The sequence below is a fragment of the Zalophus californianus genome, chromosome 1, assembly GCF_009762305.2.
Source record: "Zalophus californianus isolate mZalCal1 chromosome 1, mZalCal1.pri.v2, whole genome shotgun sequence".
Taxonomy (NCBI): domain Eukaryota; kingdom Metazoa; phylum Chordata; class Mammalia; order Carnivora; family Otariidae; genus Zalophus; species Zalophus californianus.
The window spans coordinates 41,255,499-41,283,238 of record NC_045595.1 but is presented as its reverse complement, the minus strand read 5'-3'; the positions used below and the strand labels follow the sequence as shown (position 1 = coordinate 41,283,238).

General features: G+C 38.1%; 1 protein-coding gene across 4 annotated transcripts in view; it reads left to right on the top strand.

Annotated features, from left to right (window-relative positions):
• The window catches only part of CNTN3 (contactin 3), a 333,748-nt gene that overhangs the window by 92,668 nt on the left and 213,340 nt on the right, over positions 1 to 27,740 (top strand). For all 4 annotated transcript variants that reach the window (XM_027585016.1, XM_027585017.2, XM_027585018.2 and 1 more), the window contains exon 3: positions 22,657 to 22,783. In XM_027585016.1, coding sequence (XP_027440817.1) covers positions 22,657 to 22,783 — 127 coding nt within the window. The remainder of the gene's footprint in view (positions 1 to 22,656; positions 22,784 to 27,740) is intronic.

Below are 27,740 nucleotides of genomic sequence, written 5' to 3'. Positions count from 1 at the left end.
GGAAGGAAGGACAGAGCAAAGATATGGAAGATCTCCTCCAAGTCAGCAAGATAAGGTGGAAGTTGAATTATTTCAGGAATAAAGAGAGTTGGAAGAAGATGGAATTAGAAAAAGCTGCTAAGACTTGTCAAAAATAAGCCCTTGGGGCACCTGGGTGGCGCAGTTGGTTGAGCATCTGACCCTTGGTTTTGACTTAGGTCAAAATCTCAGGGTTGTGAGATGGAGCCCCACATTGGGCTCCACACTTAGCACCGATTCTGCTTGAGATTTTCTCTCCCTCTGCCCCTCCCACTCACACTCACATGCACACACTCTCTCTCTTTCTCAAATAAATAAATAAATCTTTAAAAAAAAAAAAAGAGGCCCTGAATTATGGGAGTGCAAACCTTTAAGGAAGAAATACTTGGTAAGGAAGGAAGAAAATACATTGATAACAGTAATCTTTGATAAAACAGGGTTATATTTATATCCATACACATGCATATATTTTTGTACATACACTTATGTATTCGAGGCCATGCCCATCTTGTAAATTAGAATAGTGTGGTTTATTGGGATCCCTTTCCCCCCAGTACATGGCCAGTTACTGGCCCAGTGGGTTCTTGATCTAGATTGCCTAAATTTCCCCCTCTGAAGCTTTGAACTGCACTAAGCCTTTTCTGAGTATGGTGTGTTGTAGATTCTTTTACAGAAAAAAAAAAAAAATGTTTCCTTCTGGAGAGTATTGATACTGACCAGCGTTTAGAAGACAGGTGTGTCTGTGCATGACAGCCCAGATGTACATTGGAAGGAGTTGTCTATTAAAAACATTTCTGTATGTTTGCCACTTCTTTCAGCTGCTCTTAAGGTGAATAGCCTTAAGAGAATGGACAGAAACTGAAGTGTCCCAGGGAGGTTGGGCTACTGAAAGGAAAGTGGTTCTTTCAATACAGAGCTACTCCTAAGTAAAAAAATGACGCATCACTGGTAATATGTAGCCAGAAATTGCCTTGATGTGCCAAGTGGCTTAGGGGATCAGAATCCCATTTGTTATTCAGTGGGATTGATGATTGATAAGTCTTAGTCCTGGCTTCTATGTCTATTTTGTCTTTCCCTTTTAAAAAAAACCATACAGTGCTTTCCTGGAATGAATTGTGAGCACATACTAATGTTTATTACTTCAAGGAGCTCTTGCTGAGTCATCTTTCCTACTGCTGAGTGTTTGGGAGATTGGGTCCTTAAACATCATGTGCATTTCCTTTATACTATATTTGTACCATCTTCCTAATCATTATATGAGTTTGATTATATAAAAATACTCATCAATGTGGAAATAGACCATTTGCTCACTGTTACCAGTTGCAGTCCATCTCTTTAAGCTTGCGTAAAAATAATCACCACCACCACTCGGCTGTCCTCATTGGCAAGCACTGTGCAAGGAATTTACATGTTTTTCTCTAATTCTCACACCAACTGTGTAGTGTCCAGTTCCCACATATTTTCTGTCTTCTGTTTCCTCGAAGTTTTAAAACTTTTCTTTTTGCTTAACATACCATTCAAGCACTCTAGCAGTGAAAAAGCCTGCAAGGGTATTCCTTGGGAATCCCCTCCCTGACTTCCTAGGGTGACCTGACATTGACCATCCATCCTTTTAGAGCCTCACCCACACCCCCAACCCTGGCCCTATACTTGTGTAAGTTCAAATATTAGACATAAGAAAATGTCCATTCAGAGGGACCAGTTCTGCCTCCATATTACTTGCAAAGCCAAACCCTAACTCAAAAACTGCAGAATATTTTAATTTGAAAAATAGCCGGTCTCTTTGTTCTTGTGTTGTCAGTGAGCCCTAACTTGTCATTTGCCCCTTTTTCCCCTCATGAATGAGATAAGCAAATACAATTTAGGTTCACTTCTGCATGTTGCTTCCTTCGAATATCAGCCAACACTTTAAGTTTGAGACAATGTCAAGTGACAGAACTCTGATTAGATATGCAATATGGGATGCTATTTTAGATAGAGATATTTTTAAATTTCAGATTACTTTATGAGGACAATATGCAGTAAGGGAACAATCAAATTATGTATGCATCTTAACATATATAAGTATCTGTGTCTGTAATTTGAAGAAACTACTGGAGGAGATAGTTACTTTATGTTTTGTGATACGACTTTCATAGTTTTCAAGCAGTATCACATTATTGAACAGATTCTGGAGTTTTTATTTGTCAGCTGAGGCAAGGAAAGGCTTAGCCAGTTTCGCTAATTGTCCACCGATTGCCAGTATTCTTCTCTTTTTACATAAGGTCAACTCCCAATGACCACAAGGAACACCACATTAATTTTTCTGACTGGTGTTAGTGAAAACAAGAAGGCAAATGATTTACAGACGTGGATGAAATGTTTGAATTTATCTGTCTGGCAATAAACAAGTGTATACAGGAAAATTATTCTGTAACCTCATTATTTATTAATTTTTGTATTAATCAAATCATTGATGCAACAAATGGAACCTAAAATAACTCTACCATTGCACTACAAGTTTGAATGTGAAATTTTGTGTCATTCCAGTACTACTGTTCATAAAATTCATGGTACATGGTTAAGATGAAAATGCTGGCGATAATGAAATGTTTGCACAATAGTCTATCTGTATCTGAAAAGCATGTACTGAGTGTAAAACAATGTGCTTGTGATGCTACATTGTGGTTGGTTAAAAAGAAGAAAAACAACAAACGTGATGTTGGTGGCGGGGGGGGGGGGGCGGTGGGTAACAAAAGGAAGGCAAAAAACCTCCTATACCTCTAGCAGGCCATTAGATTTACCAAAATGCTTCCTCTTCAAAGTTCTGCCTGGCAGCTAAGGAATTAAGCTCTTATCTTGGTATTTGACTTACTACTTTCTCTTTATATTATCTGGGTTTATTCTTCTTATTTATGGGACTGCTGGAGACAAAAGTAATATTCCCACCTGTCATTTAAACAGGAAGCAATTTGTTCCTTTTAACTAAAAGGACAGTTAAAAAAAAAGGGGGGGTGGGAAGGAGAGCACTGTCTCTTCGTTGTGGTAGACCCAAACCCCCACTTATGATGAGTAACCTTGGGAGACTCGTACACAGAACAAACTGCTCTTTTCTTGGACTTAACTGCATAGTGATCAGAGACCCATGATTTGTTTGTGGAAGGTGGTCAAGAAAGAAAAGTCAAGGACCGGCTGAACAGGTGTGTGGTGGTGCACGGTGGCATGATGACTCATGAATCCATATTCTCTGAATCTGTGACTCCATTCAGTTTTTTACCTGGATCGCTTTGTTGGGTCTGCTGATGTGAGAGAGCAGAATGTGTAGGCTGCTCTTTTCATTGGCTCTGGTGACTTGGTCATGGTTTATTCCAAGCATGTGAACATTATTTGCTCCTTTCCATCTATGAGCAAGGAAGGCTGTTGAATGCTGCTCTTGGCTGGACTTAAGGAATCCAGCCACTCTGGGATCACTTGCTGTCGTTGTGACATTGCTTGGTGTTGCCTGTTGACATGTAGCACTACTAGATTTCAAGTATTATTCAAAGAACATGTGAATACTGGGGACAGTATTTCCCTGTTCCACTATTCATGGCACCGTCACATAGTCCCTCTTGTTCTTAGAACCTCTGCGATGTAAAATGCAGTCTGGATGTGCCACCAGGGGATTTTAAAGGTAGATGGCTGTCTATATGGGTTTTTATAGCAGCCTTAAGTTTTTGAAGTAGAACTCCTGGATTTTTAGTTTCCAAGTAAGTTTTTCATTACCAAGTTGTTCTTTTATAGGATTTTAAGATACCTTCCCTGACTTCTTGAATAGGAAATGAGAGCTTTTCGTTCCCACCCTGTGAGTGTGTGCATACATGTGAATGATCCTTAAACTCAGACATATGTATAAAAAATATACGGAGGGGTCATATACAGACCATATTTATGTGGATAATTGTGAAGAATTGGCTGTTGAACAATATACTACATGGATTTCTGAGTAGCCATCTATCTTTAGTTAAGAAATGATACTGCAGCATATACAATGCCACAAATGCTTTTTTTTTTCATTTTGCTTGATTATGCAGCAAAGCAAATTTGGAATACTTGGTGCTATGGACATTATTCCTATTATGGGAGAAGAGAGAAAATAAACATTTGGCTAACAATAATATAAAAGAATCTAATGCTTTTTTCTGCCTCATGGGGTTTTTGAAAGCTCTTGCTGCTTATTTTGTTGTTTCCCATTGATACTATTTTGGTGAGTATTTGAAGACAGAAAGGAGAGTAAATACCTGTTGGAGAATTGTCTCTCAATGAGAACTAATGCAATAGGTATTATAAAGATTCCTTTTTTCCTCCCTCTTTTTTGAAGTTACCACCCTCCATAGATTAATAAGGACCTTTTGTCTTAGACATAATACTTGCAATTATTTGCTCAAACCAGATAGCTGAACACAGGTGGCAGTGTTCACAACTAGCATGAAGATAAGGACAATGCCTTGTAGATAGGGTGCTCTAATGAGTGAAGCCATTTATTAGATTACCTTCTCATAATTTACCGTTCCTCGGTCAGATGTAATTAAAAGTTTGATGCAAACGCTAAGCAAAAAGAGTCAGTAGTATCAAATCCCATTTTTTGCACTCCTGCTGCCTTAAAAATATTGCTTATCTTTGCATCAAAACCCCTTTAATACTGATATCATTCCCGTAACTCAGTGGCTCAGAGAACTTAAACAACTTGCCTAAAAATGTAGATGGTAGTATTAAGGTGGGGGGGGAAGCATGTCTATCTTGATGTAAAGCCACTATTCCTCCTATTAGACCTATTCCTTCCTAAAGCATGTGTTGGCAAACTTTATCATGCAGTATTTAGATAGTAAATATTTTGGGCTTTGTGTGCCATATGGTCTCTGTCATAACTACTGTGCCGTTAGAATGTGAAAGCAGCCATAGACAATACATAAACAAGTGAACATGGCTGTCTTCCAATAAAACTTTATTGATGGACACTGGAACTTGAATTTCTTATAATTTTCATGTGTCATGAAATTTCTTTTGATTCATGGGTCGTACAAAAACAGATGGCAGTCGAATTTGGCCTATGGATATAGTTTATCGACCTCTGTCCTAAAGCATAAATATATGTTTTTTTTAAGATCATTTTTTATCAAGCACTTAGGTTATCATGTGCAAGGTATTTTGCAATGTGCTGTTGGGGAATAAAAACGACATAGGTTCAGAAAAAAGGAGACAACCTCCACACAAATTACTAAAATACAGATGCGTTGGGAGACTTACAATCCTGTGCACTAAATTGAATTTCTGATAAAGTGGGATTAATTTTGCCTGGACTGTCAAAAGATTCCGTGTCTTGAGTGATAGGAGGGAAAGCATTTCAGGAAGAAGGATGGTGTAAATCAATTCAAGATAATTTAGTTGGTAAACAAAGTTATTTTCACGTAACTCTGGGGGAATTTCTTGCTAACAACCCAAGATGTCTCACTCCCTGTGGGGCTGCCTTCTGGGAAGACTGAGTATGTTGCTCTCTCTGTATGGCAGTGCTGAGTTTAGGATTGCCATGGGAGAAAGGAGGCCTGGTATTACTAGATCATTGATTATTTTTTTTCCTTAAGGTTAGATTTGACTTTAAACCTAATACTTTTGGATTTTTAAATGAGGCCATTTAATTTAAGGGAAGGTTTTTTTCCTCCCCCCTGAACATTTTATGATCCAAGTCTAATAATGCTGCAGGATAGATTTGGCCCAGTGGCCACCAGCATACAGCTCTGCAAAACAAAATTCCCAAATATGTGTAATGAGTTGCATCATATACATTTCATAAAATTGAAGAATCTCGCATGTAAAAAGTCCTGGAAAGACAATTTAGCTCAGCCCTCCTCTGAAAAGCAAGCAAGTTTTCCTAAGGAGATCTCCAGTTCTGAGATAAAGATACAGAAATGTGAAATGTGCAGGCAGCTAACATTACATCCTAACCCTAGAAGATTTAGACTAAAGTAAGAATTGCATGTTGGTTGTGTGTTAACTAAATTCATGGTTCACATGAACAATTTATTATGGATTTGGGGATATTTTGCAAAGAGATCCATTTCGTGGAACAATAAAAGCTGTGCAAATGCTGGCCTCTCTTAAAAGTAACTTTAAGCAACTTCCTTAGAAATCTGAGTAATAAAAGCTCACCAAAAGCTCAACATTTTTTTTTTTTTAATTTTAGTGGCTAAGGCAGCTGTTACATTCAAATGAGTCATTAAAATCCAGAAATGGGGCTTTGCTTTAGCACTCAGAAGTTATGACTGGTAGAAAGAAGTGACTGGTAGAGTGCTATTGCTCTTAAAAGTGCTATTTATGTATGGTTTTAGTGAAGTTACTCCTATGCAGTACCTGTATTTTCAGTATTCAGGAGGGAGTAGATGAATTATAGGTGACCAGCATCCTGTAAATTTCTCAAACAGAAATAGCCACCTAAAGATGGTAGACACCTGTGAGAACACAGTGGGGGTATTTTTTGAGTCATTGATGCTGTCATTCAATTAGCTTCTATAAGTCCATATTTTTCTATGATGAATTATGTTGCAGCTGGACACATATACTCCAGTTGGAGATAGGGTATATGCTTGGGGTTATCTTGAGAATGGCCAAATTCTTTTTTTTTTTTTTTGATCAGCATTAACATTTTGTAAACCAGAACCATTTGCAAAGAAGCATAAACACATATATTTCTATTCTAACATTAATGTACCAAGTTTTTTAATATATACAATATGATTGGCCTGATGAGGAGGTAGAAGTGTGTGTTTAATATATTCACTATCTTCCAAAGTTTAAAGACTAGGAATAAGGAAAATACAAGTGAAAAACAAGTAAAGCCAATATATAATACGATAGAGATATTGTGATGAGAAGAGTACACAAAAATTTTTCTAAGAATTCTGAATGGGGGAAGATTGCTAAGTGGTGATACTGAGTAAAAATGAATGAAAGAAGTGAGAGCAGATTTTCCTTAGACTTCCTACATGACGGGGGGCTCCTCATACATATCACCAAATGCTTCTCCAGAGCGGTGGCACCAAGAATGTGTATAGAGCATTCAATTTAACTCATCCTTTGCAGCACTGAGGATCATTACTTATATTGTGTCAATATGAAGGAAAGCAATAACATTAAAATGAGTACCATTTTTTACTCAGTGTTTAATATTCACTTAGAATATTAGATCTGTATAGAATATATGGATCCATATATTCACTTAGAATATATGGATTATGACTCAGTAGAAGCAAAGTGTCTAGTACAGGGCCTGGTAAGCAGTGTCTGTTTTACCTTCATATGTTGATGCTTGGGACTGTGCATTTTTTAAATAAGTATATATAATGAGGGGTTTTGCTCCATATTATTTAGAACTAAGAAACAATTTTTTTTTCAAAACAAAATAAAATGTGTGTTCTTATTTGCCAAGGTTACCAGCGATGTGTAATAGTATTTGCTCCCCTCTCTAGGCCTACAGAGAATGTAGTCATTCAGCAGGTTTGGGGAAGACCCTCTTGTCATTTCTACATCTTAGGACCACAAATACTCTTTCCATTTCAAATGTAGACAGTTTTTTACCTTCACTGCCTAAGTTGGTTTCATTCCTGAGTAAAGGAAATTAAGGAAACACCTTACAAGCATCACAAGTCTCCCCCAAAATAATAATCTAGGACACTGAGGGCAGGAGAGGCATGGCTCTAGACCAGGGTTTATCAAAGTGGGGATAGAAACTCATTGATGAGTGATGATAGTAATATGGTAGCTATGTCTGGCATTTAAAAAAAAAAAGAATAGGTTAAAGGAGATTGGATGGAATAGAATAGAAAAATGCTATGATCCAGAATGCAGTAAAAACATTATTTCAAGAGACTCTTTTTTTTTGCTATCACTTGTATGTGTGTGTAGACACATGCTGTGTCTACAATAAATCATGATGAAAAATAAATTTCAGTTGTGGGTAAATGAAAAATAATGAGAGTAAATTTGAGAAATTATTTAGTTATTCAAGTTCAGGCAGCTCTGAGACTCCCCCAACCCCCACCCCATAGGCATTCGCCATCCTCTGTCCCGCTTCTGTGGATCTCTGTACCTACTGCACAGCCCAGCTTAACACCCTTAGTGGTCTAGAAAGAAAAAAGCAGGATCCTTGCTGGGAAGAGAGAACTAGATGGTATTTTATATACACAGACGTTTACAAATATTATGCTGGCTTCTGCTTACTGAGGTGTAGGCAGGAAACGATTATGCTCTTTTCTGCTTTATGAGGTTACACTGCAAAAATACTACAGAATGCAATCACCAGCTCGTATTACTTCTTAATAGCTTCTCCATTACAACTGATTTATAATAGAAATTCTTTATTGTATAGTTATTTTTTCATAGAAACAATAGCCTTGAACTGGAGTTCGATATGAAACATTCTTTCTAAAATACATGAAGGGAATCATGCCTGAGCCCCAAAAACCCTTGACCGAGTCTCTTTGGTAAACAATAGAAACCACAAACATCATAATCTCTATTAAAACCTTTGAGCTAAGGATGCCTAAGAAAGGCATCTTTTAATTTTTTATTGTTATGTTAATCACCATATATTACATCATTAGTTTTTGGTGCAGTGTTCCATGATTCATTGTTTGTTCATAACACCCAGTGCTCCATGCAGAACGTGCCCTCCTCAATACCCATCACCAGGCTAACCCATCCCCCTACCCCCCTCCCCTCTAGAACCCTCAGTTTGTTTTTCAGAGTCCATCATCTCTCATGGTTCGTCTCCCCCTCTGACATACTCCCCTTTTCTTCCTCTTCTATTATCTTCTTTTCTTTTTTCTTAAAATATGTTGCGTTATTTGTTTCAGAAGTACAGATCTGTGATTCAACAGTCTTGCACAATTCACAGCGCTCACCGTAGCACATACCCTCCCCAATATCTATCACCCAGCCACCCCATCCCTCCCACCCCCGACCACTCCAGTAACACTCAGTTTGTTTCCTGAGATTAAGAATTCCTCATATCAGTGAGGTCATGTGATACATGTCTTTCTCTGATTGACTTATTTCACTCAGCATAACACCCTCCAGTTCCATCCACGTCGTTGCAAATGGCAAGATCTCATTCCTTTTGATGGCTGCATAATATTCCATTGTGTATATATACCACATCTTCTTTATCCATTCATCTGTCGATGGGCATCTTGGCTCTTTCCACAGTTTGGCTATGGTGGACATTGCTGCTATAAACATTGGGGTACACGTACCCCTTCGGGTCCCTACATTTGTATCTTTGTGGTAAATACCCAGTAGTGCAATTGCTGGATCGAACGGTAGCTCTAATTTCAACTGTTTGAGGAACCTCCATACTGTTTTCCAGAGGGGTTGCACCAGCTTGCATTCCCACCAACAGTGTAGGAGGGTTCCCCTTTCTCCACATCCCCGCCAACATCTGTCGTTCCCTGACTTGTTAATTTTAGCCATTCTGACGGGTGTGAGGTGGTATCTCATTGAGGTTTTGATTTGGATTTCCCTGATGCCAAGCGATGTTGAGCACTTTTTCATGTGCCTGTTGGCCATTTGGATGTCTTCTTTGGAGAAATGTCTGTTCATGTCTTCTGCCCATTTCTTGATTGGATTATTTGTTCTTTGGGTGTTGAGTTTGATAAGTTCTTTATAGATTTTGGATACCAGCCCTTTATCTGATATGTCATTTGCAAATATTTTCTCCCATTCTGTCGGTTGTCTTTTGGTTTTGTGGACTGTTTCTTTTGCTGTGCAGAAGCTTTTTATCTTGATGAAATCCCAATAGTTCATTTTTGCCCTGGCTTCCCGTGCCTTTGGCGATGTTTCTAGGAAGAAGTTGCTGCGGCTAAGGTCGAAAAGGTTGCTACCTGTGTTCTCCTTTAGGATTTGGATGGACTCCTGTCTCACGTTTAGGTCTTTCAACCATTTGGAGTCTATTTTTGTGTGTGGTGTAAGGAAATGGTCCAGTTTCATTCTTCTGCATGTGGCTGTCCAATTTTCCCAACACCATTTGTTGAAGAGACTGTCTTTTTGCCATTGGACATTCTTTCCTGCTTTGTCAAAAATAAGTTGACCATAGAGTTGAGGGTCCATTTCTGGGCTCTCAATTCTGTTCCATTGATCTATGTGTCTGTTTTTGTGCCAGTACCATACTGTCTTGATGATGACAGCTTTGTAATAGAGCTGGAAGTCCAGAATTGTGATGCCGCCAGCTTTGCTTTTCTTTTTCAGTATTCCTCTGGCTATTCTGGGTCTCTTCTGGTTCCATACAAATTTTAGGATTATTTGTTCCATTTCTTTGAAAAAAGTGGATGGTATTTTGATGGGGATTGCATTGAATGTGTAGATTGCTCTAGGTAGCATTGACATCTTCACAATGTTGATTCTCCCAATCCATGAGCATGGAACGTTTTTCCATTTCTTTGTGTCTTCTTCAATTTCTTTCCTGAGTATTTTATAGTTTTCTGAGTACAGATCCTTTGCCTCTTTGGTTAGATTTATTCCTAGGTATCTAATGGTTTTGGGTGCAATTGTAAATGGGATCGACTCCTTGATTTGTCTCTCTTCTGTCTTGTTGTTGGTGTATAGGAATGCCACTGATTTCTGTGCATTGATTTTATATCCTGCTACTTTACTGAATTCCTGTATGAGTTCTAGCAGTTTTGGGGTGGAGTCTTTTGGGTTTTCCACATACAGTATCATATCATCTGCAAAGAGTGAGAGTTTGACTTCCTCTTTGCCGATTTGGATGCCTTTGATTTCTTTTTGTTGTCTGATTGCTGTGGCTAGGACTTCTAATACTATGTTGAATAGCAGTGGTGAGAGTGGACATCCCTGCCGCGTTCCTGACCTTAGGGGAAAAGCTCTCAGCCTTTCCCCATTGAGAATGATATTCGCTGTAGGTTTTTCGTAGATGGCTTTTATGATATTGAGGTATGTACCCTCTATCCCTATACTCTGAAGAGTTTTGATCAAGAAAGGATGTTGCACTTTGTCAAATGCTTTTTCTGCATCTATTGAGAGGATCATATGATTCTTGTTCTTTCTTTTGTTAATGTATTGTATCACGTTGATTGATTTGCGGATGTTGAACCAGCCTTGCAGCCCAGGGATAAATCCCACTTGGTCGTGGTGAATAATCCTTTTAATGTACTGTTGGATCCTATTGGCTAGTATTTTGGTGAGAATTTTTGCATCCATGTTCATCAAGGATATTGGTCTGTAATTCTCTTTTTTGATGGGGTCTTTGTCTGGTTTTGGGATCAAGGTAATGCTGGCCTCATAAAATGAGTTTGGAAGTTTCCCTTCCATTTCTATTTTTTGGAACAGTTTCAGGAGAATAGGTATTAATTCTTCTTGAAATGTCTGATAGAATTCCCCTGGGAAGCCATCTGGCCCTGGGCTTTTGTTTCTTGGGAGATTTTTTATGACTGTTTCAATTTCCTTAGTGGTTATAGGTCTGTTCAGGTTTTCTATTTCTTCCTGGTTCAATTTTGGTAGTTGATACTTCTCTAGGAATGCACCCATTTCTTCCAGGTTATCTAATTTGCTGGCATAGAGTTGCTCATAATATGTTCTTATAATTGTTTGTATTTCTTTGGTGTTGCTTGTGATCTCTCCTCTTTCATTCATGATTTTGTTGATTTGGGTCATTTCTCTTTTCTTTTTGATCAGTCTGGCCAGGGGTTTATCAATCTTGTTAATTCTTTCAAAGAACCAGCTCCTAGTTTCGTTGATCTGTTCTACTGTTCTTTTGGTTTCTAGTTCATTGATTTCTGCTCTGATCTTTATGATTTCTCTTCTCCTGCTGGGTTTAGGCTTTCTTTGTTGTTCTTTCTCCAGCTCCTTTAGGTGTAGGGTTAGGTTGTGTATTTGAGACCTTTCTTGTTTCTTGAGAAAGGCTTGTATTGCTATATACTTTCCTCTCAGGACTGCCTTTGCTGTATCCCAAAGATTTTGAACAGTTGTGTTTTCATTTTCATTGGTTTCCATGAATTTTTTTAATTCTTCTTTAATTTCTTGGTTGACCCATTCATTCTTTAGTAGGATGCTCTTTAGCCTCCATGTATTTGAGTTCTTTCCAACTTTCCTCTTGTGGTTGAGTTCTAGTTTCAAAGCATTGTGGTCTGAAAATATGCAGGGAATGATCCCAATCTTTTGGTACCGGTTGAGACCTGATTTGTGACCTAGGATGTGATCAATTCTGGAGAATGTTCCATGGGCACTAGAGAAGAATGTGTATTCCGTTGCTTTGGGATGGAATGTTCTGAATATGTCTGTGAAGTCCATTTGGTCCAGTGTGTCATTTAAAGTCTTTATTTCCTTGTTGATCTTTTGCTTAGATGATCTGTCCATTTCAGTCAGGGGGGTGTTAAAGTCCCCCACTATTATTGTATTGTTGTCAATGTGTTTCTTTGCTTTTGTTATTAATTGCCTTATATAATTGGCTGCTCCCATGTTAGGGGCATAGATATTTACAATTGTTAGATCTTCTTGTTGGATAGACCCTTTAAGTAGGATATAGTGTCCTTCCTCATCTCTTATTACAGTCTTTGTTTTAAAATCTAGTTTGTCTGATATAAGGATTGCCACCCCAGCTTTCTTTTGGTGTCCATTAGCATGGTAAATGGTTTTCCACCCCCTCACTTTCAATCTGGGGGTGTCTTTGGGTGTAAAATGAGTCTCTTGCAGACAGCATATGGATGGGTCTTGTTTTTTAATCCAATCTGATAGCCTGTGTCTTTTGATTGGGGCATTGAGCCCATTTACATTCAGGGTAACTATTGAAAGGTATGAATTTAGTGCCATTGTATTACCTGTAAGGTGACTGTTAACTGTCTGTTGTCTGTGTTCGTTTCTGCTCTTTGCTGCTTTTAGGTTCTCTCTTTGCTTAGAGGACCCCTCTCAATATTTCTTGGAGGGCTGGTTTCGTGTTTGCAAATTCCTTTAGTTTTTGTTTGTTCTGGAAGCTTTTTATCTCTCCTTCTATTTTCAATGATAGCCTAGCTGGATATAGTATTCTTGGCTGCATATTTTTCTCGTTTAGTGCTCTGAAGATATCTTGCCAGTCCTTTCTGGCCTGCCAGGTCTCTGTGGATAGGTCTGTTGCCAATCTAATGTTTCTACCATTGTAGGTTACATATCTCTTCTCCCGAGCTGCTTTCAGGATTTTCTCTTTGTCTCTGAGACTCGTAAGTTTTACTATTAGATGTCGGGGTGTTGACCTATTTTTATTGATTTTGAGAGGGGTTCTCTGTGCCTCCTGGATTTTGATGCCTGTTTCCTTCCTCACATTAGGGAAGTTCTCTGCTATAATTTGCTCCAATATACCTTCTGCCCCTCTCTCTCTCTCTTCTTCTTCTGGGATCCCAATTATTCTAATGTTGTTTCGTCTTATCGTATCACTTATCTCTCGAATTCTGCCCTCGTGATCCTGTAGTTGTTTCTCTCTCTTTTTCTCAGCCTCTTTATTTTCCATCATTTGGTCTTCTATATCGCTGATTCTCTCTTCTGCCTCATTTATCCTAGCATTCAGTGCCCCCATTTTTGATTGCACCTCATCAATAGCCTTTTTGATTTCGATTTGGTTAGATTTTAGTTCTTTTATTTCTCCAGAAAGGGTTTCTCTAATAACTTCCACGCTTTTTTCAAGCCCAGCTAGTATCTTTAAAGTCATGATTCTGAACTCTAGGTCTGACATCGTACTAATGTCCGTATTGAGTAGGTCCCTGGCAGACGGTACTACCTCTTGTTCTTTTTGCTGAGGTGATTTCTTTCGTCTTGTCATTTTGTCCAGAGGAGAATAGATGAATGAGAGAACAAAAGGCTAACAGGTTTACAACGTCCCCAGCAAATATACTGTATACAAATCAGAAAAGACCTGAAACCAGGGGAAAGGAAAGGGAAAGAAAGAAAAAAGAAAGAGAAAAAGAAAAAAAAAAGAAAAAAAGATAAAAACAAAAACAAAACAATTCAAAAAAGGCAGAATATGATCAAATATGATCAGGCTAGTGCATAGATCAGTGCCACACACTAGATTTTGGGCGTATTTTGGTCTGTTAGAAAAAAGTGCCTCCTAAAATTTTAAAGGAAGAAAGACATATATGTACAAAATAAGGGTTGATACAATGAAGGGATGGAAGATGACTGTAAAGATGAAAATTATAAAAGATTTAATAAAAGGACTTGGTAAGATAAGTTGTTTGAAAAAAGAAAGAAGATTTAAGGAAAAAAAAAAGGAAAAAGGGAGAGAATGTGATCAGGCAGGAGACTAGAACAAAGCCATACACTAGTGGTTTAGGGTATATTTTGATCTGTTAGAAGAAACTGTACCTCAAAATTTTAAAGAGAGAACAACTTATATATATATGCCAAAAACAAGGATAACTACTATGAAGGGATAAAATATGACTCTAAAAATGAAAAAAAAATAAAAAATGTTTTTTTTTAAAAAAAAGGGATTTATAAGATGTTGGTTGAAAAAGGGAAAAAGAAAAATAAAAAAAAGTCAACAAAAATTAACTTTGATGAAATAATGAATCATGGTAAAAAAAAAAAAAAAAAAAAAGAAGCCATGAATCTATGTGCAGTATTCCCCTAGCGCTGGAGTTCTCCTATTCTCCTTGATCGATCAACTTGGTCTTGGCTTGCTGGCTGTTTGTGCTGATCTTCTGGGGGAGGGGCCTGTTGCTGTGGTTTCCAAATGTCTTTGCCGGAGGCGGAATTGCCCCGCCCTTGTCGGTCCGGGCTAAGGAAGCTGCTCCAGTTTGCTCTCAGGAGCTTTTGTTCCCTGCAAGCTCTCGGTACAGCTTTGGAGGACCAGGGCGAAAATGGCGGCCTCCCAGTCTCCGCCCGGAGGAGCCGAGAACTCGGGGCCCCACTCCTCAGTGCGCCCCCAGAGAAAAGCAGTCACTCCCGTGTCCCCGGTCTCTGGCCGCACTCCGTGCTCACCCGGCCTGTGACCGAGCGTTGCTATCTCTGGCACCCGACCCCGCTCGGAGTCTCCAAACCCAGCAGATCCCTGCAGTGTGTTCCCGCACCGCTCCTCCCCGGGAAGGAAGGGGAGTCTCCCCGGATCTGCTGCTTGTTGGGTCCCTGCTGGGGGAGCCGTGCCCCGACTGGGCCGCAGATCACAGTTTGTGGCAACCCAGAGCTGAGAGCCCGCGACTCTGCTCCGTCTCTGCAGCCGGCTTCCCTGCTCTGATACCTGGGAGCTCTGCCACACTCAGGCACCCCCGGTCTCTCTGTGACCCCAAGGGTCCTGAGACCACACTGTCCCGGGAGGATTCCACCCCCCGCTTAGCCACTGCAGCGACGTCCCTCCACCGAGCCAACTTTTAAAAGGTCCGATTTTGTGCTCCGCGGCTCTAGCACTTGCCAGAAGCGGCCGGCGGAGGCCCCTCCCCCGCCGTCTATCCTCCCGAATATCGCCTCGGATTCACTTCTCCGCACGCCCTACCTTCCAGTAAGTGGTCGCTTCTCTGTTCAGAGAGTTGTTGCTACTCTCCTGTTCGATCTCCTGTTGAGTTCGTAGGTGTTCAGAATGGTTTGATCCCTATTCAGCTGAATTCCGGAGACCAGACAAAATCTAGGTCTCCTACTCCTCCGCCATCTTGCTCCCGAAAGGCATCTTTTAAAAGATTTGATTAATGAAGTCTTCAGAATGATTGGTCAGAACCTTGTGAATTTGCATATATCAGAGATGTTCAATGGAAGTTGGTATAATAGAAAGTGGGGATGTAAGTGGGCTGTGGTTTTTTGTTTTGTTTTGTTTTGTTTTGTTTTTTTTCACACACTTGAGCCACGGATTGTACAATCCTGGCTGTATTGTGCACATTGCACACTGCATCTAACAATAGCCTTGTAATTTTTCTTTTGTCATGTGGAGTTGCTATTAAACCATCTAGCAAGGGAGGTGTAACTCTGGGCTGGGGATTATGGAAGGAGGTCAGGGAAGTTCAAAAGCACTAGAACTCACATTCATATGGAGACAAAACATGAATTTAAATAAAACCATAGAGCATTATGAAAACATTGTAATCTACAAATACTTCAACCCATCTCCTAAGCCTATTTCCTGCAATATAACAGTAAAGTGGTTAACTATTTTATTCAACTGTAAAGAATAGTTCAAAAATCAGAAATACAGCCATTGGCCTAAAAGTATCAAAATTAAATATTGGGCACCCTCACAATTCTCCCACGTTCTCTTCCTCTACTCAACTATAGTACAAATGAATATTAATCCAGTGCAATAGATCATAACGTTCATCAAATATGTGATTAGTTCACTAAAGAAAAGTGCTGAAGTCCAGATATTTTAACTTTCAACATGACCATAATGTCCATATATGTTTATGGGTGTGGTCATCTTTGTGGTTTTTGTTTTTTTTTTAGACAGGTAGTAATGAAAGAAAAATGCAATTTTTGCTGAAATTTGTCATGCTTTGAAAGGGTTCTCCCAGTCCACAGGAGAATTTTTTTTATTGAACATTTATTTCCAGCACCTGTAAAGCTTAAACAGTCCCTTTCAGTTTTTAATTCTCTAATTATTGCACACTGCTTCCCGTGCAGTTTCTTTATTCCTGTTTATGGACAAAACGTGAAACACAGATTGAGCAAATCAGGTAGTAAACCATTAATTTAGCAAATTAAATAATTTTTATTGCTTTCTATTGGTCTCTATTATGCTCTCATACTCCAGGTGTCTGCCATTCTCTAGCACTTTTTCTTATAACCTAATTGTTTGATAACATTTCCAGATGTGGGAAATGGATAAATTAGTTATTCCTGGTAAGCATTTTCTTTTTCTTGTTCACCTTAAGTATGCCGTATTGCCTTTTCCCTTTTTTCTAGCATGTCGGTTATAGTACATTCAGATGCATGTAACAGAAACCCATTAGAGGTTTATTTTTCTAATGTGTGATGTTTGGGCTTCTGTGGTTCAGGTTGGTTCAGGAACTCCCAGATGGGAGGACTCTGGGTTAGCTTTTCTGTGCTGTATATATGCTCCCCCTCATGGTGTCTAGATGGCCATAGGGGTTCCCAGCATGACCTCCTTCCTCACCTGACAATTTCCATATCAAAAATGAAAGGAAGCAAGCTCAGCATTTCCTTCATGTTTTTTGTTTCGTTTTGATTTGTCTTCAAAATCAGGATAGACACTCTTTCCTAAAGGCTTTTAGCAGATTTTCCCTTACCCCTTGTGATAGGTTGAATTATGTCCCCCTCAAAATTTGTGTGTTGAAGTCTTAATCGCCAGGTCCTCAGAACATGACTTTATGTGGACATAGGGTCATTGCAGATGGGATTAGTTAAGATGAGGTCATTCGGGTAGGCCTGAATCTATTAGGACTGGTATCCTTATAAAAGGAACACTGGACACACAGACACACACAGAGACAGAGGGAAGATCACCTGAAGGGACACAACACCAGGAAAAGACAGCCATCTATAAGCCCAGTTGACAGGAATGGAGCAGATTCTTCCCTGATAGCCTTCTGAAGAAACCCGTCTGCCCACACCTTGATTTGAGACTTCTAGCCTGCAGAACTGTGAGACAGTAAATTTCTGTTGTGGAAAGCACCCAGTTTGTGTGGCTCTATCATGGTGGACCTCGCAAACTAATACACCCCTCTTTGGCTGTTACTGGTCTCCTAACCCAATCCTCCTTGAATGCCCCGCTCCCCAGTCAAGAACTACAGAGTTCTACGAAGGTAGTTTATCTGTGCTTTCTGTATCTCTGATGAAAGGCAGATTTTGAAGGCAATGAAAAAGAATAGTTAAGAGAGGTTGAGTCGACAACCACCGATGCCGGCTACAGCTAGTTTTTTATATGCTGAGTGTGTTTGGTGTTCAAATATTTGTTAAAGAAATGAGACTTTGGGATAATATAAATGGAATTTTATTTTTGTCATTTCTTGTTTGTTTGGCATTTTCTAGCTTTAAGCCACCAATGCCAAAAAGAAAAAGAAGAGATGATGCCCCACTGCTATAAAATGTTTCCATCTTTAATTTTTTTTTTTTTTTTTTTATAGAATAGTAGGGCCTAGAATACAGGTCTCATTTCATTGGTGACATATTGCTTTTATTTTCTCTGACCCCAGGCTAGAGCTCATTCTGTTTGGTTTGGATACCTTATAAGTACAGTGACTATTCCTTTCTAGCTCTACGGTCTCTTAAATTCTGCTTTAAATAGCAGTGCCCACCCTAGCTCCCTTTTTGGATTTACCCTCTTCATTTCAAAATATCCTTCAGTTTTGCATCATGTAGATGTGATGTAAATAAGTGAGGGAAAATAGGATGTGCTTTCCTTTTTCCATAGCAATTTCAGAGATACCATTGTCGTCTTTTAGGAATTTTATTTCTTTTAGTCAAAGTAATCCAACTGCCTGGAATGCTTTATCTGTTTCTCTTTGTCAGACTTCATAAAAACTGTATAGAGTATGACTATTAGAATTGATTGGCCACAGTTTGATCTTTTAGGTGACATTACCTTAGGAGCTCATAAAGCTTGTACTTACATTCAAAGGTAGTTATTCTGAGTAGCCCATGGCTGTTTGGGGGAAAAAATAACACCTCAGGATTGGACTTTTGGACTTATTAGTCCTATTTGGAAATGTTATATGCCCTTTATTTTAGGCTATAAACGTAAAATGGAGCTTTGGAGCCAGGCTAGCATATCAAAAAAATGCCCCTGTCACAAAAAGTAAAGTTGAGCATCAATCTAAATGTTACATTGAATCCATTTCGTTAGCCAGGAGGCCCCCTTCTGTTCTCAGCCAAGCTGCTTTTTGCTGGTTATGAATATCCATGTGAATCGTCAAGGTTCTGTCCTTTTGAGGATCAGAATTCATTTAGAAGAAAATGAGACTTCAGAATCTCTGCCTTTTAAGTTTATGTTGCTAGCAAGAGACTACGACATTATACCCCAGCATCTCTTATTTCATTCTGGTGAAGCAAGACTGAGTGGCCTTTATCTGTTTTCAGAGTATGAAGCATGGACTAACCTGTCATGTTTGATTATTAATTTGTACTTCCATTTTAGGAGGCTTTTGAATGCTGCTGATGGTCTAAAAAGCCTTTAGGAGCTTTAAGCTTCAGAATTGGTGGGTGTGTGCCTCACAGGCTGGAAACTCCAGTGTTATCCGGAAATACTGAAGTTGAAATAGGAAGCTGATGGTTAATTTTTGCGTTTGCCCATATTTAGAACTGTGTGGTTTACTGGAAAGGGAAACGCACCAAAAATAGGAGTATGAGGGTATGATCCCGGGTCTGTCACCAAAAACAAAACAAAAAAAAACAAAAAAAACTATGTTACCACGGGTGGGTTTTTTAAATGCTCTGTGCCTCATTTCTGCTGGGGAGGCCAAATGACTATAAGGTGAGAACATCAGCTCTGAAATTAAAATCTTAGCTTTATCAATCACTAGCTGTAAAAAAGTATTGGCCTTATACAGAGTTATTGTGAGAATTCCTTCATTCATCTTATTTATTCGACAGATAAACATAGAATATCTGCATGTTCTAGGAGTTGGGATTACAGCCATGAATTAGACACAAATAACAAGCACATGTGTGAACATGTATGATGTTTATATGTATTGAGATACAGTGAGATGTGCTTTGGTACCTTTGTGAAAGGTGGAAGTGAGGGGCGGGTGGAGGGACATTTAAGCTGAGAGGATGACATTTATGCTGAGTTCTGAACAACAGAAATCAGAGCGCAAGAATAACAGGGATGGTGGGGGCTGAGCCCAAATGTAACAACAGTCAGCATGGACTCCTGGGCATAGACAAGGATGGCGCTGGACCTCACAGGGTAGAGGATGGGGGCCAAACATAGCCTGGGAATAAGGGAGGCAAGACTTGTAATTTCCTGGCACGTAAAAAATGTTAGCAAATTAGCTATGATTGTCACTCTTTCAAAAGGGTGTCGGAATTAAAAGGCATCTAGTTATTTAACACCTTCATTTAAAATTAATAATGGTTCCTAGAGAAGAATTAAGAGTATCATTTGACTTGCGTTAGAAGATGATGGAATGGACATTTGGATTTTCATTTTGGTCACTTGTAGGAAATTTTTAAAAAGCACCTCTTTTTGTCTTTTTCATTGAAATCACCCCCTTCTTTTCTTGACCTAATTTTCCTTTTGTCAGTTTCTCTCCCCAACTTATCTGGAATTTTCAAATCTACACCATTATGTTACTATAGTATTGTTTTCAAGCTCTGCGTACGTCAGAGTTTGTCAGAACAATGATGCTATGCCATCTCATAAGTGAACAAAGTAGATGAGCCACTCAGAGTAAATCAAGAGCATTGCACCAGAAAAAAAAAAAAAATGCTATGAAAAATCCACCATGTTTGTAAATATTTACAAACAGGCATTAGAGTTATTTTCAACTTTCTAAGACAGTAAATTTGATTAATGAAGCCAATTGTCATTGTTGTATTTATTTGTTTTGTTTTAATACAGTAAACTTAGGGGGAAAAATCAGGAAAATGACAACACTGGATCTTTTTGATTAGGAGCTTTAGTAGCTATTTCAAAATCCATTTCTTCTGAAAGTCCTCCTTTTTCACAAAGAAAAGTGAGAACTTTTTCCTTGTGGTATTTCCCCTTCAGAGGTAAATAAAAACCAGGGACTAAAGAGGATAGCAGGCTGCTTTCTTAAGGTATGGTTGCTATTAGTAAGGATTAACTTTGTGGTGTGGAAAGGATATCCAGATTTAGCTAGACTTTGAGGTTTGAGTGTACGGTCCATAGACTACCCTCATTTCTAACACCAACTGCAAGTTCTGGCTTTGATAATTTGCTAGAAGGACTGACAGGAGTCACTGAAAGCTAATATAATCATGATTATGGTTTATTATAGGGAAAGGATACATGCTAAAATCAGTCAAAGGAAGAAACCCAGAGTATAGTATCTGGACGGGTGCCAAATGCTAAGCTTTTGTTGTCCTCAGAATGTATAAAGCTCCTGGCACTGATGTGTGTTAATGGGCAAGGACCATTGCCAACCTGGGAAACTCAACCAAGCCTCAGTGTCCAGAGTTTTTACTGGGGCTTCATTACATAATTAGTGACTGATGATGGCACATGTAGTTGAGCTCGGTTGTCCGAGTCAGCTCATACCCCATGACTCAACTCTCCTACCATCAGTCACAAGTTGGCCGGTCCCCATCCCACACTCTCAGGTGTGGCTGGTCCCACCCTCAGGTCCAGTGTGGCCAGGCCCCACCCTAAACAAAGACATTCCCATCATGAATGACATTGGTTACCTGCCGGAAGCTGAGGGCAAAGAGCAGATGAAAGGCAAGACTGCATTCATTGAGTATAACAAGAGGGTGTCACTGCCTGGAATCTGGACTCAGATGTTCTAGAGTGTGTACCATCTGAAATGCTGTGTGAACTTGTCCCTTTCACCTAGCCACTTTTAGGCCCCATGCTTCTCTTCTGTTCACTGGGAATAATGATCTCTCTGAAGTTGAAAGAACAGATATGGCCATGTAGGATTTGTGTCCTGGCACCAGCTACTGGTATTTTCATCATGTCAATGATTATTTTCAGTATCATGTTATTTTACTATTCTTGTTATTATGGTAAATGTTTCTTAGGAACGTTATTACTACTTGAAGTAGCCAAAATATAAGTTCATAGTTTCTGGACTTTTTTGGGTGCTTTTCTAATCTGTTTTCTTTGTCTGACTACTTGTGGGCTCTCTTTGTCTCTTAGTCTGTTTATTCATTCTTTGCTTCAGCAGGAGTTCCTCCCATTTTACTGAGCGTTCCAAGATAGGAGAGTAAAGAGTTTCTTTTTTTTTCCCCTGTGAATTTGTTTGTTTTCAGAAATGCTCTCGCAATGATTGTACAACTAAAGTAGACATAAGCATTTGTTGATGGCATTATCTTGTTCCTTTTTAAATTCATAGCACAAAGACGGATTTTTGTTTTTGGGTATATGTGGAAATTCTCAGAAAATATTCGAGTTTTCTTCACTAAAGTAGAAAACCTTTTTAAAAGATACTTCCTTAGGGTTATACCCTTTTCTTCACTTGGTTGGCAATAAAGTGGAAGTACCACCAAACGTTGAGTGTTTTGAGGTCCAAACAGAAAAAGAATATTGTCAACCTTCAGATTGGCATGCATGGCAGATTTTGTGAGAAAGATCATGCTCAGGTATTCAACTAGTCTTGAATACAACTTTTACTTTTGTGAAGAGCCTTATGACAGAAAGGCCTTCTGCAATAGGATATTCACCAGTGAAAAGTTAGGTAGGGTTTATATTACAAAAAGTAATTAGTACAGCCTTATTTATACTTTTAAGGGATTTTATTAATATGGCAATGTTTTTCAATACTAACTTTCATTGTCTTATACATGTTACTCGGCTGTCAACAGTTTCATTGGTGCTCATCAGCAAAGCAGTGCCTGCAGAGCACGTTCTGTGGACAAGGGAAGCAATAGCTGCTTTTTCTTCTTCTTCTTTTTTTTTTATTTTAAAGAGCAGATACTTGTTTGTTGCTTGTTTTTCTTTTTTGATTCTAGAATGCAGCTTTTACAGTACCTTTTACTTATTGTGATTGTTTTTTTGGATGTCTCCCACCCATACAGGTGAGCTTCTCTTGCAAGGTCCAGTGTTTATCAGAGAGCCCAGCAACAGCATTTTCCCTGTGGGTTCAGAGGATAAAAAAATAACTTTAAATTGTGAAGCAAGAGGCAACCCCTCACCTCATTACAGGTACAGTGACAAGTTTGCAAATCTAAATTAAGAAATAACAATGTGGAAATTGTGATTTTTTTGTGTGTGTTTCAGTATGTTCATGGCATCACTAAGAAAGAATAAGTGAAACTGTAGTTGTATGCTATGTTCAACAGATCTCATACGTAAACATTTAGATCCACTGTATATATTTGATTGATTATTCACTTTACAAGAAGATTTCTTGATTTAAAAGAGACCTGGTAGAATCTCTTAAATAAACAATGTCTATTCACTCATTTATAATGCAATTTAATGTATAAACATGTGCCCACATGTAGTCATTGGAAACATATATATTCATCATGGGGATAAAATCAGATGTTCCAAAGGTTTTTGGAAATCATAGTTTTAAAAAAAATATTTTTTAGCATTTGTACTTCTTTCTTTATCATTTAACTGACTTTGTGTTTGAAGATTCGTTAAGTATAGAAGAATAAAATAACATTCTTACTAAAGTTATTTCAATTATTCTTGGAGAGAAATTATATTTAATTTAGTAGGTTTTTTCATGTAAAAGTATGTGTTTTTCAGATTATGTGAATAATACTTATTCACTGAAAACCTTCAAACATCACAGAAAGGTATAAGGAAAAAAGAAAAAAAATCTGAATTCCCATCACCTAAAGATAAAAATACTAACATTTGGGGGACGATAGTAGCTTATTTGGATGGGATGGGTATTTACTTTTTTAAAGAACACAAGATTAACAATTTTTACTGTTAGGTGTGCTTAGGTGACCCAATTTAATAAAGAAATGAATTATTTATAAAGAGCATATGCTGCTTTCATATAAGTGGCTACAAAAAAGTGCTTGAGGCACCTTGAAAACAACATGCTCTTTTGAATACTGTGAGCATTTGTCTCAAAAACTCTGTTTACAATATTAGTTTCTTGGCAAAACCTTTTCTATAACCTGCAGAACAAGCATACTTCAGCCTATATTAATAAAATTCTAAGAGTTTAGAGTAGTCATGTAGATCGTATTGAACTTCTATTGTTTTCTTAATCCATGTAAGTAATAGAAGCCAACATTCCTTGTTAAATTGGGTCAGCCTTGGATTAGAAGGTAGACCTTTGTATTTTTGCATCTGGAAGTAATCAAGGTCAGTCTTTTTCAACAGTATTCAAGATGCACTTATTGAGCACCTGCTGTGTACTTGCAACAAAATAAACAATAACTCCAGGTTACTGGTCAGAACTGACAGAGGTGATAAAAAGTTTTCTCTCTGCCTCTTCCTCACCCTATAGAAATAAGAAAAATATACCAGAATTGAAAAAAAAACAACAACAAAGAATCTGTATTTTATGGATAGTTCAATTAATCAGACATAAGCAGAAGTAACATCTGAAAATATTTTCCTCTTTGGGGGAAAGATGAACAGATCGACTTTAATAAGATGTTATCCTAGAAACATTTTTTCCCCAGCATTTTCATAGGACATTCTAACATTTTCTAAATGCATCCATTTGTTTCTCCCTGAAACAGAAGATTCTCCTTTTAGATATGACTGTAATATGATAAAGAGTCCATATGAATGACTCATCTGTGGGCTGTTTCTCTGTTGTCAGTAAAGTTGTATTCCTAGCATTTATCTTATGAAAAATTTGATGATAAATGTATTCAGCTGAAAAAATTATCATTAGTTACACGATTTTGTCAGACAGGAGTGTATTTCTAAATGAAGAGTTTAATTATGTTTGTAAAATTTTATCAAATAGCAAGAGTTCTTGAGCTCAGAAATCCAGAAATAGTCTTTTGTTGCAATCATTTCTCTATATACCTGGTATTTATTATAATGCCAGAGAGTGTGTTTTTAAGCATACAGACGACATGTATAAAATGTTGATGAAGAGGTCCCACCATTTACACAGTGCTTCTTATGTTTTATAATGTGGCCTGTGATGCTGTATGTTGTAATTTAAACAAAATCTGTACCTGAGATTAGGAGATATGTGACTTAAATTAATTGATCTGTTTTATGTCTGATAAGTGCAGAAATTTAACATGCTAGGTATTGTTTTAAAGTACTTTGGTTTGTAGTCAAGTAAAGCAGACACTTTCATTATAGCTCTAAAGATTTTCTGAAGTTAAAACTTGTAACCAATATAAAATTCCACTTAAACTAAAGATTTTCAGTCACTAGAAGTCGAGACCTTGAAAAAGCACAAAGGAACCTCTTTACGTTGGGAAAATATTAGGCTTCCCTATAACCAACTTCACTATTCATGTTATCTGTATAAGAGGTTATGATGGTAGAGTAAATGGGAGTATAGAACAATGTAGGTTATAATTATGACCTTATCTATTTAGACAATACCTTTAGTTACAGCCTGTTTTTTTTCTCCTAGCTTTTGACTTTAATAGTCATGTAATGTTCCATAGTATGTGTTTTTCAGATTACAGCATTTGTGGGGTGTGGCAGGCACTAACAGATGATAAACAAAACAACCCCACATGGCCTGAGGCTTTGAGGAGAGTCATAGAAGACACCTTGGCAGGGGAGGGGGGTGAGGGGTGCTCTGGATAGGGAGATGGGAAGGGAGCCTCTCTGAGAACCCCTTCAGAAGAAATATTTCAGAAGAAAATATGCTTGCTTATTCTTATTTTTTACTATCCTTTAAAAACTACAGATAAATGGTTTAAGTATGGAATAACCCTGAAGACATAAAAATGGGGATTTCCATTTATACATGAAATCAGAGAAATGTTAGGTTTTTTATAACTATAAATATAAGCAGTTAGATAGATAAACAAATACCATGGAGGAAAATCACTGGTTCATGTGAAATTACAAGTTAAGGACAATCCAAACGTGTTTCCCAAGATTCAGAATAAAGCTTAAGAGTCTTATAAAAGGATATCCTTCGTAAGCCCACAGCCTGTCTTGTAGACTGAGACAGATTTGTCTGATGAGAGGTCTTTTCTTGGTTATCCCATTGGGTAAAAAGAACTCTTAATTGGCCATATTAGAAATCCAAAAGTTGAGAAATTCTCAAGAGAAATTACTTGTGTTAGGGTTTAATTGAGAATTTTATTCTTTCTTTTGCATCTCCCCACCTAAGCCCCAAAGCCTAAATTTAAAGGTCAATTAGGATTCATTCTCATTGTAATTGCCGATGATGCTGAAAGAGATTACCTTGAGGGAGTATTAATAACTTTTTTAAATGGGAGGGGCTTTCTCCAACTCCTCATGGGGTTACAACTGCTCTCCATTTGCTCAGTTGAAAGACCCCAAATAGGAAGATCCCTGGTCACTTCTACTAATGTCAGTCAGCCTTTAAAGGAACCACATGTTGGAGCTAGACTGGGGTAAAATATGCAAATGCCTCTGGGGACCAGGCAAGTAACAGAGCTAAAAGAGGTGGGTGTGCCTTAAGAACATATAGACACTTTGAATAATGACTGGAAACAGCCACAAGCCTATTGAATGGTCATGACTGCTTCTCAGCACTGGCCAGGAATCCCAGCCAGTGTAACAAAAGCTTTTAAAATTCAGATATTTTCTCTTCAGAATCGCTCCTTCTAGTGTTGACTCCGCCTTTCTTCTTCACTGTAATGTAGGCCAAAGAAAATAAGTCTTCAAGTGGAATGTGGCCCATGTGGGCTTTATGTTTTCAACATTGAGTCTAGCTTGAGACTTAAGATCTTATGTTGTCCAATATGGTAGCCAGTAGCCAGAAGTTGACCCTATAGATTTAGATTAGTTAAGTTAAAAATGTATTTCCTCAGTCAAGGCAGCCTTCTTTTTCTTTCTTTCTTTCTTTCTTTTTCTTTCTTTCTTTCTTTCTTTCTTTCTTTCTTTCTTTCTTTCTTTCTTTCTTTCTTTCTTTCTTTCTTTCTTTCTTTCTTTCTTTCTTTTTCTTTTTCTTTTTTTTTAAGATTTTATTTATTCATTTGAGAGAGAGAGAAAGAGAGAGAGCACGAGTGGAGGTGGGGAGCCGAAGGAGAAGCAGACTCCCCGCTGAGCAGGGAGCCTGACGTGGGGTTTGATCCCAGGACCCTGAGACTATGACCTGAGCCAAAGGCAGATGCTTAACAAACTGAGCCACCCAGGCACCCCTACTCAGCCTTATTTCAAGTGCTGAGTAGGCGTGTGGCTAATAGCTACTGTACTAGAAGGAACCGATGACCGTTTTTATGCTTCCAGAAAGTTATTTTGGATGGCACTGCTCTAGACTGACCCTTGAAACCATAACTTTTCTGTTTTATCTCCTCAAAAGGAAATAATCACAACATTATTTTCTTCCAGCTCTATATGATAAGTAAACTATGTTAATGAAGTGCATTGTGAACAATATTGGAGATACACGTTATAAGGACTAAATATCATTGCAAAATATCATGTTCCCTGGCCAGTTTCTCCCTTTTAGGTATAGTTCTTGATAATGGAATTTACTAAGTCTACTAAATACATTCAGTATGAGATAGGAAAGGAAAAGAAAAGAGACTAATTTCTGCTCACCATCTATTGAAAGAGTAAAATGTAAGGAAGTAAAATTTGAGTTCATTTATTGTCTATACATATATAGTCACACACACATATGTACACACACACCACATAATACTGTACATGATACCACGTATAGTAATATATATGTCTCTGTATATGTACATGCTGTATTTTCTATATGTATAATATAGAATATAGCATATGGACCGTGTATAATATACTCTATATTCTACATAGTAATATCCAATATGTATTTTAAGTATAATTTTTTATTATATGCAGTTTGTCTCTTACATGTATCTTGTTGCCAAGATCTGATGTCACTATTATTTCACTTTTATTCTTGCTTCATGGCAAATAAGAGTTTTTGTTCCCCTAAATTTTCTTGGCCCTTAAAGAGATATAATCCTTTCTGCTGGATTACTAGGCCTGATTCTCTGTGTTTATGTTCATGCTCAACAACTTTTAGCATCCTGATTTC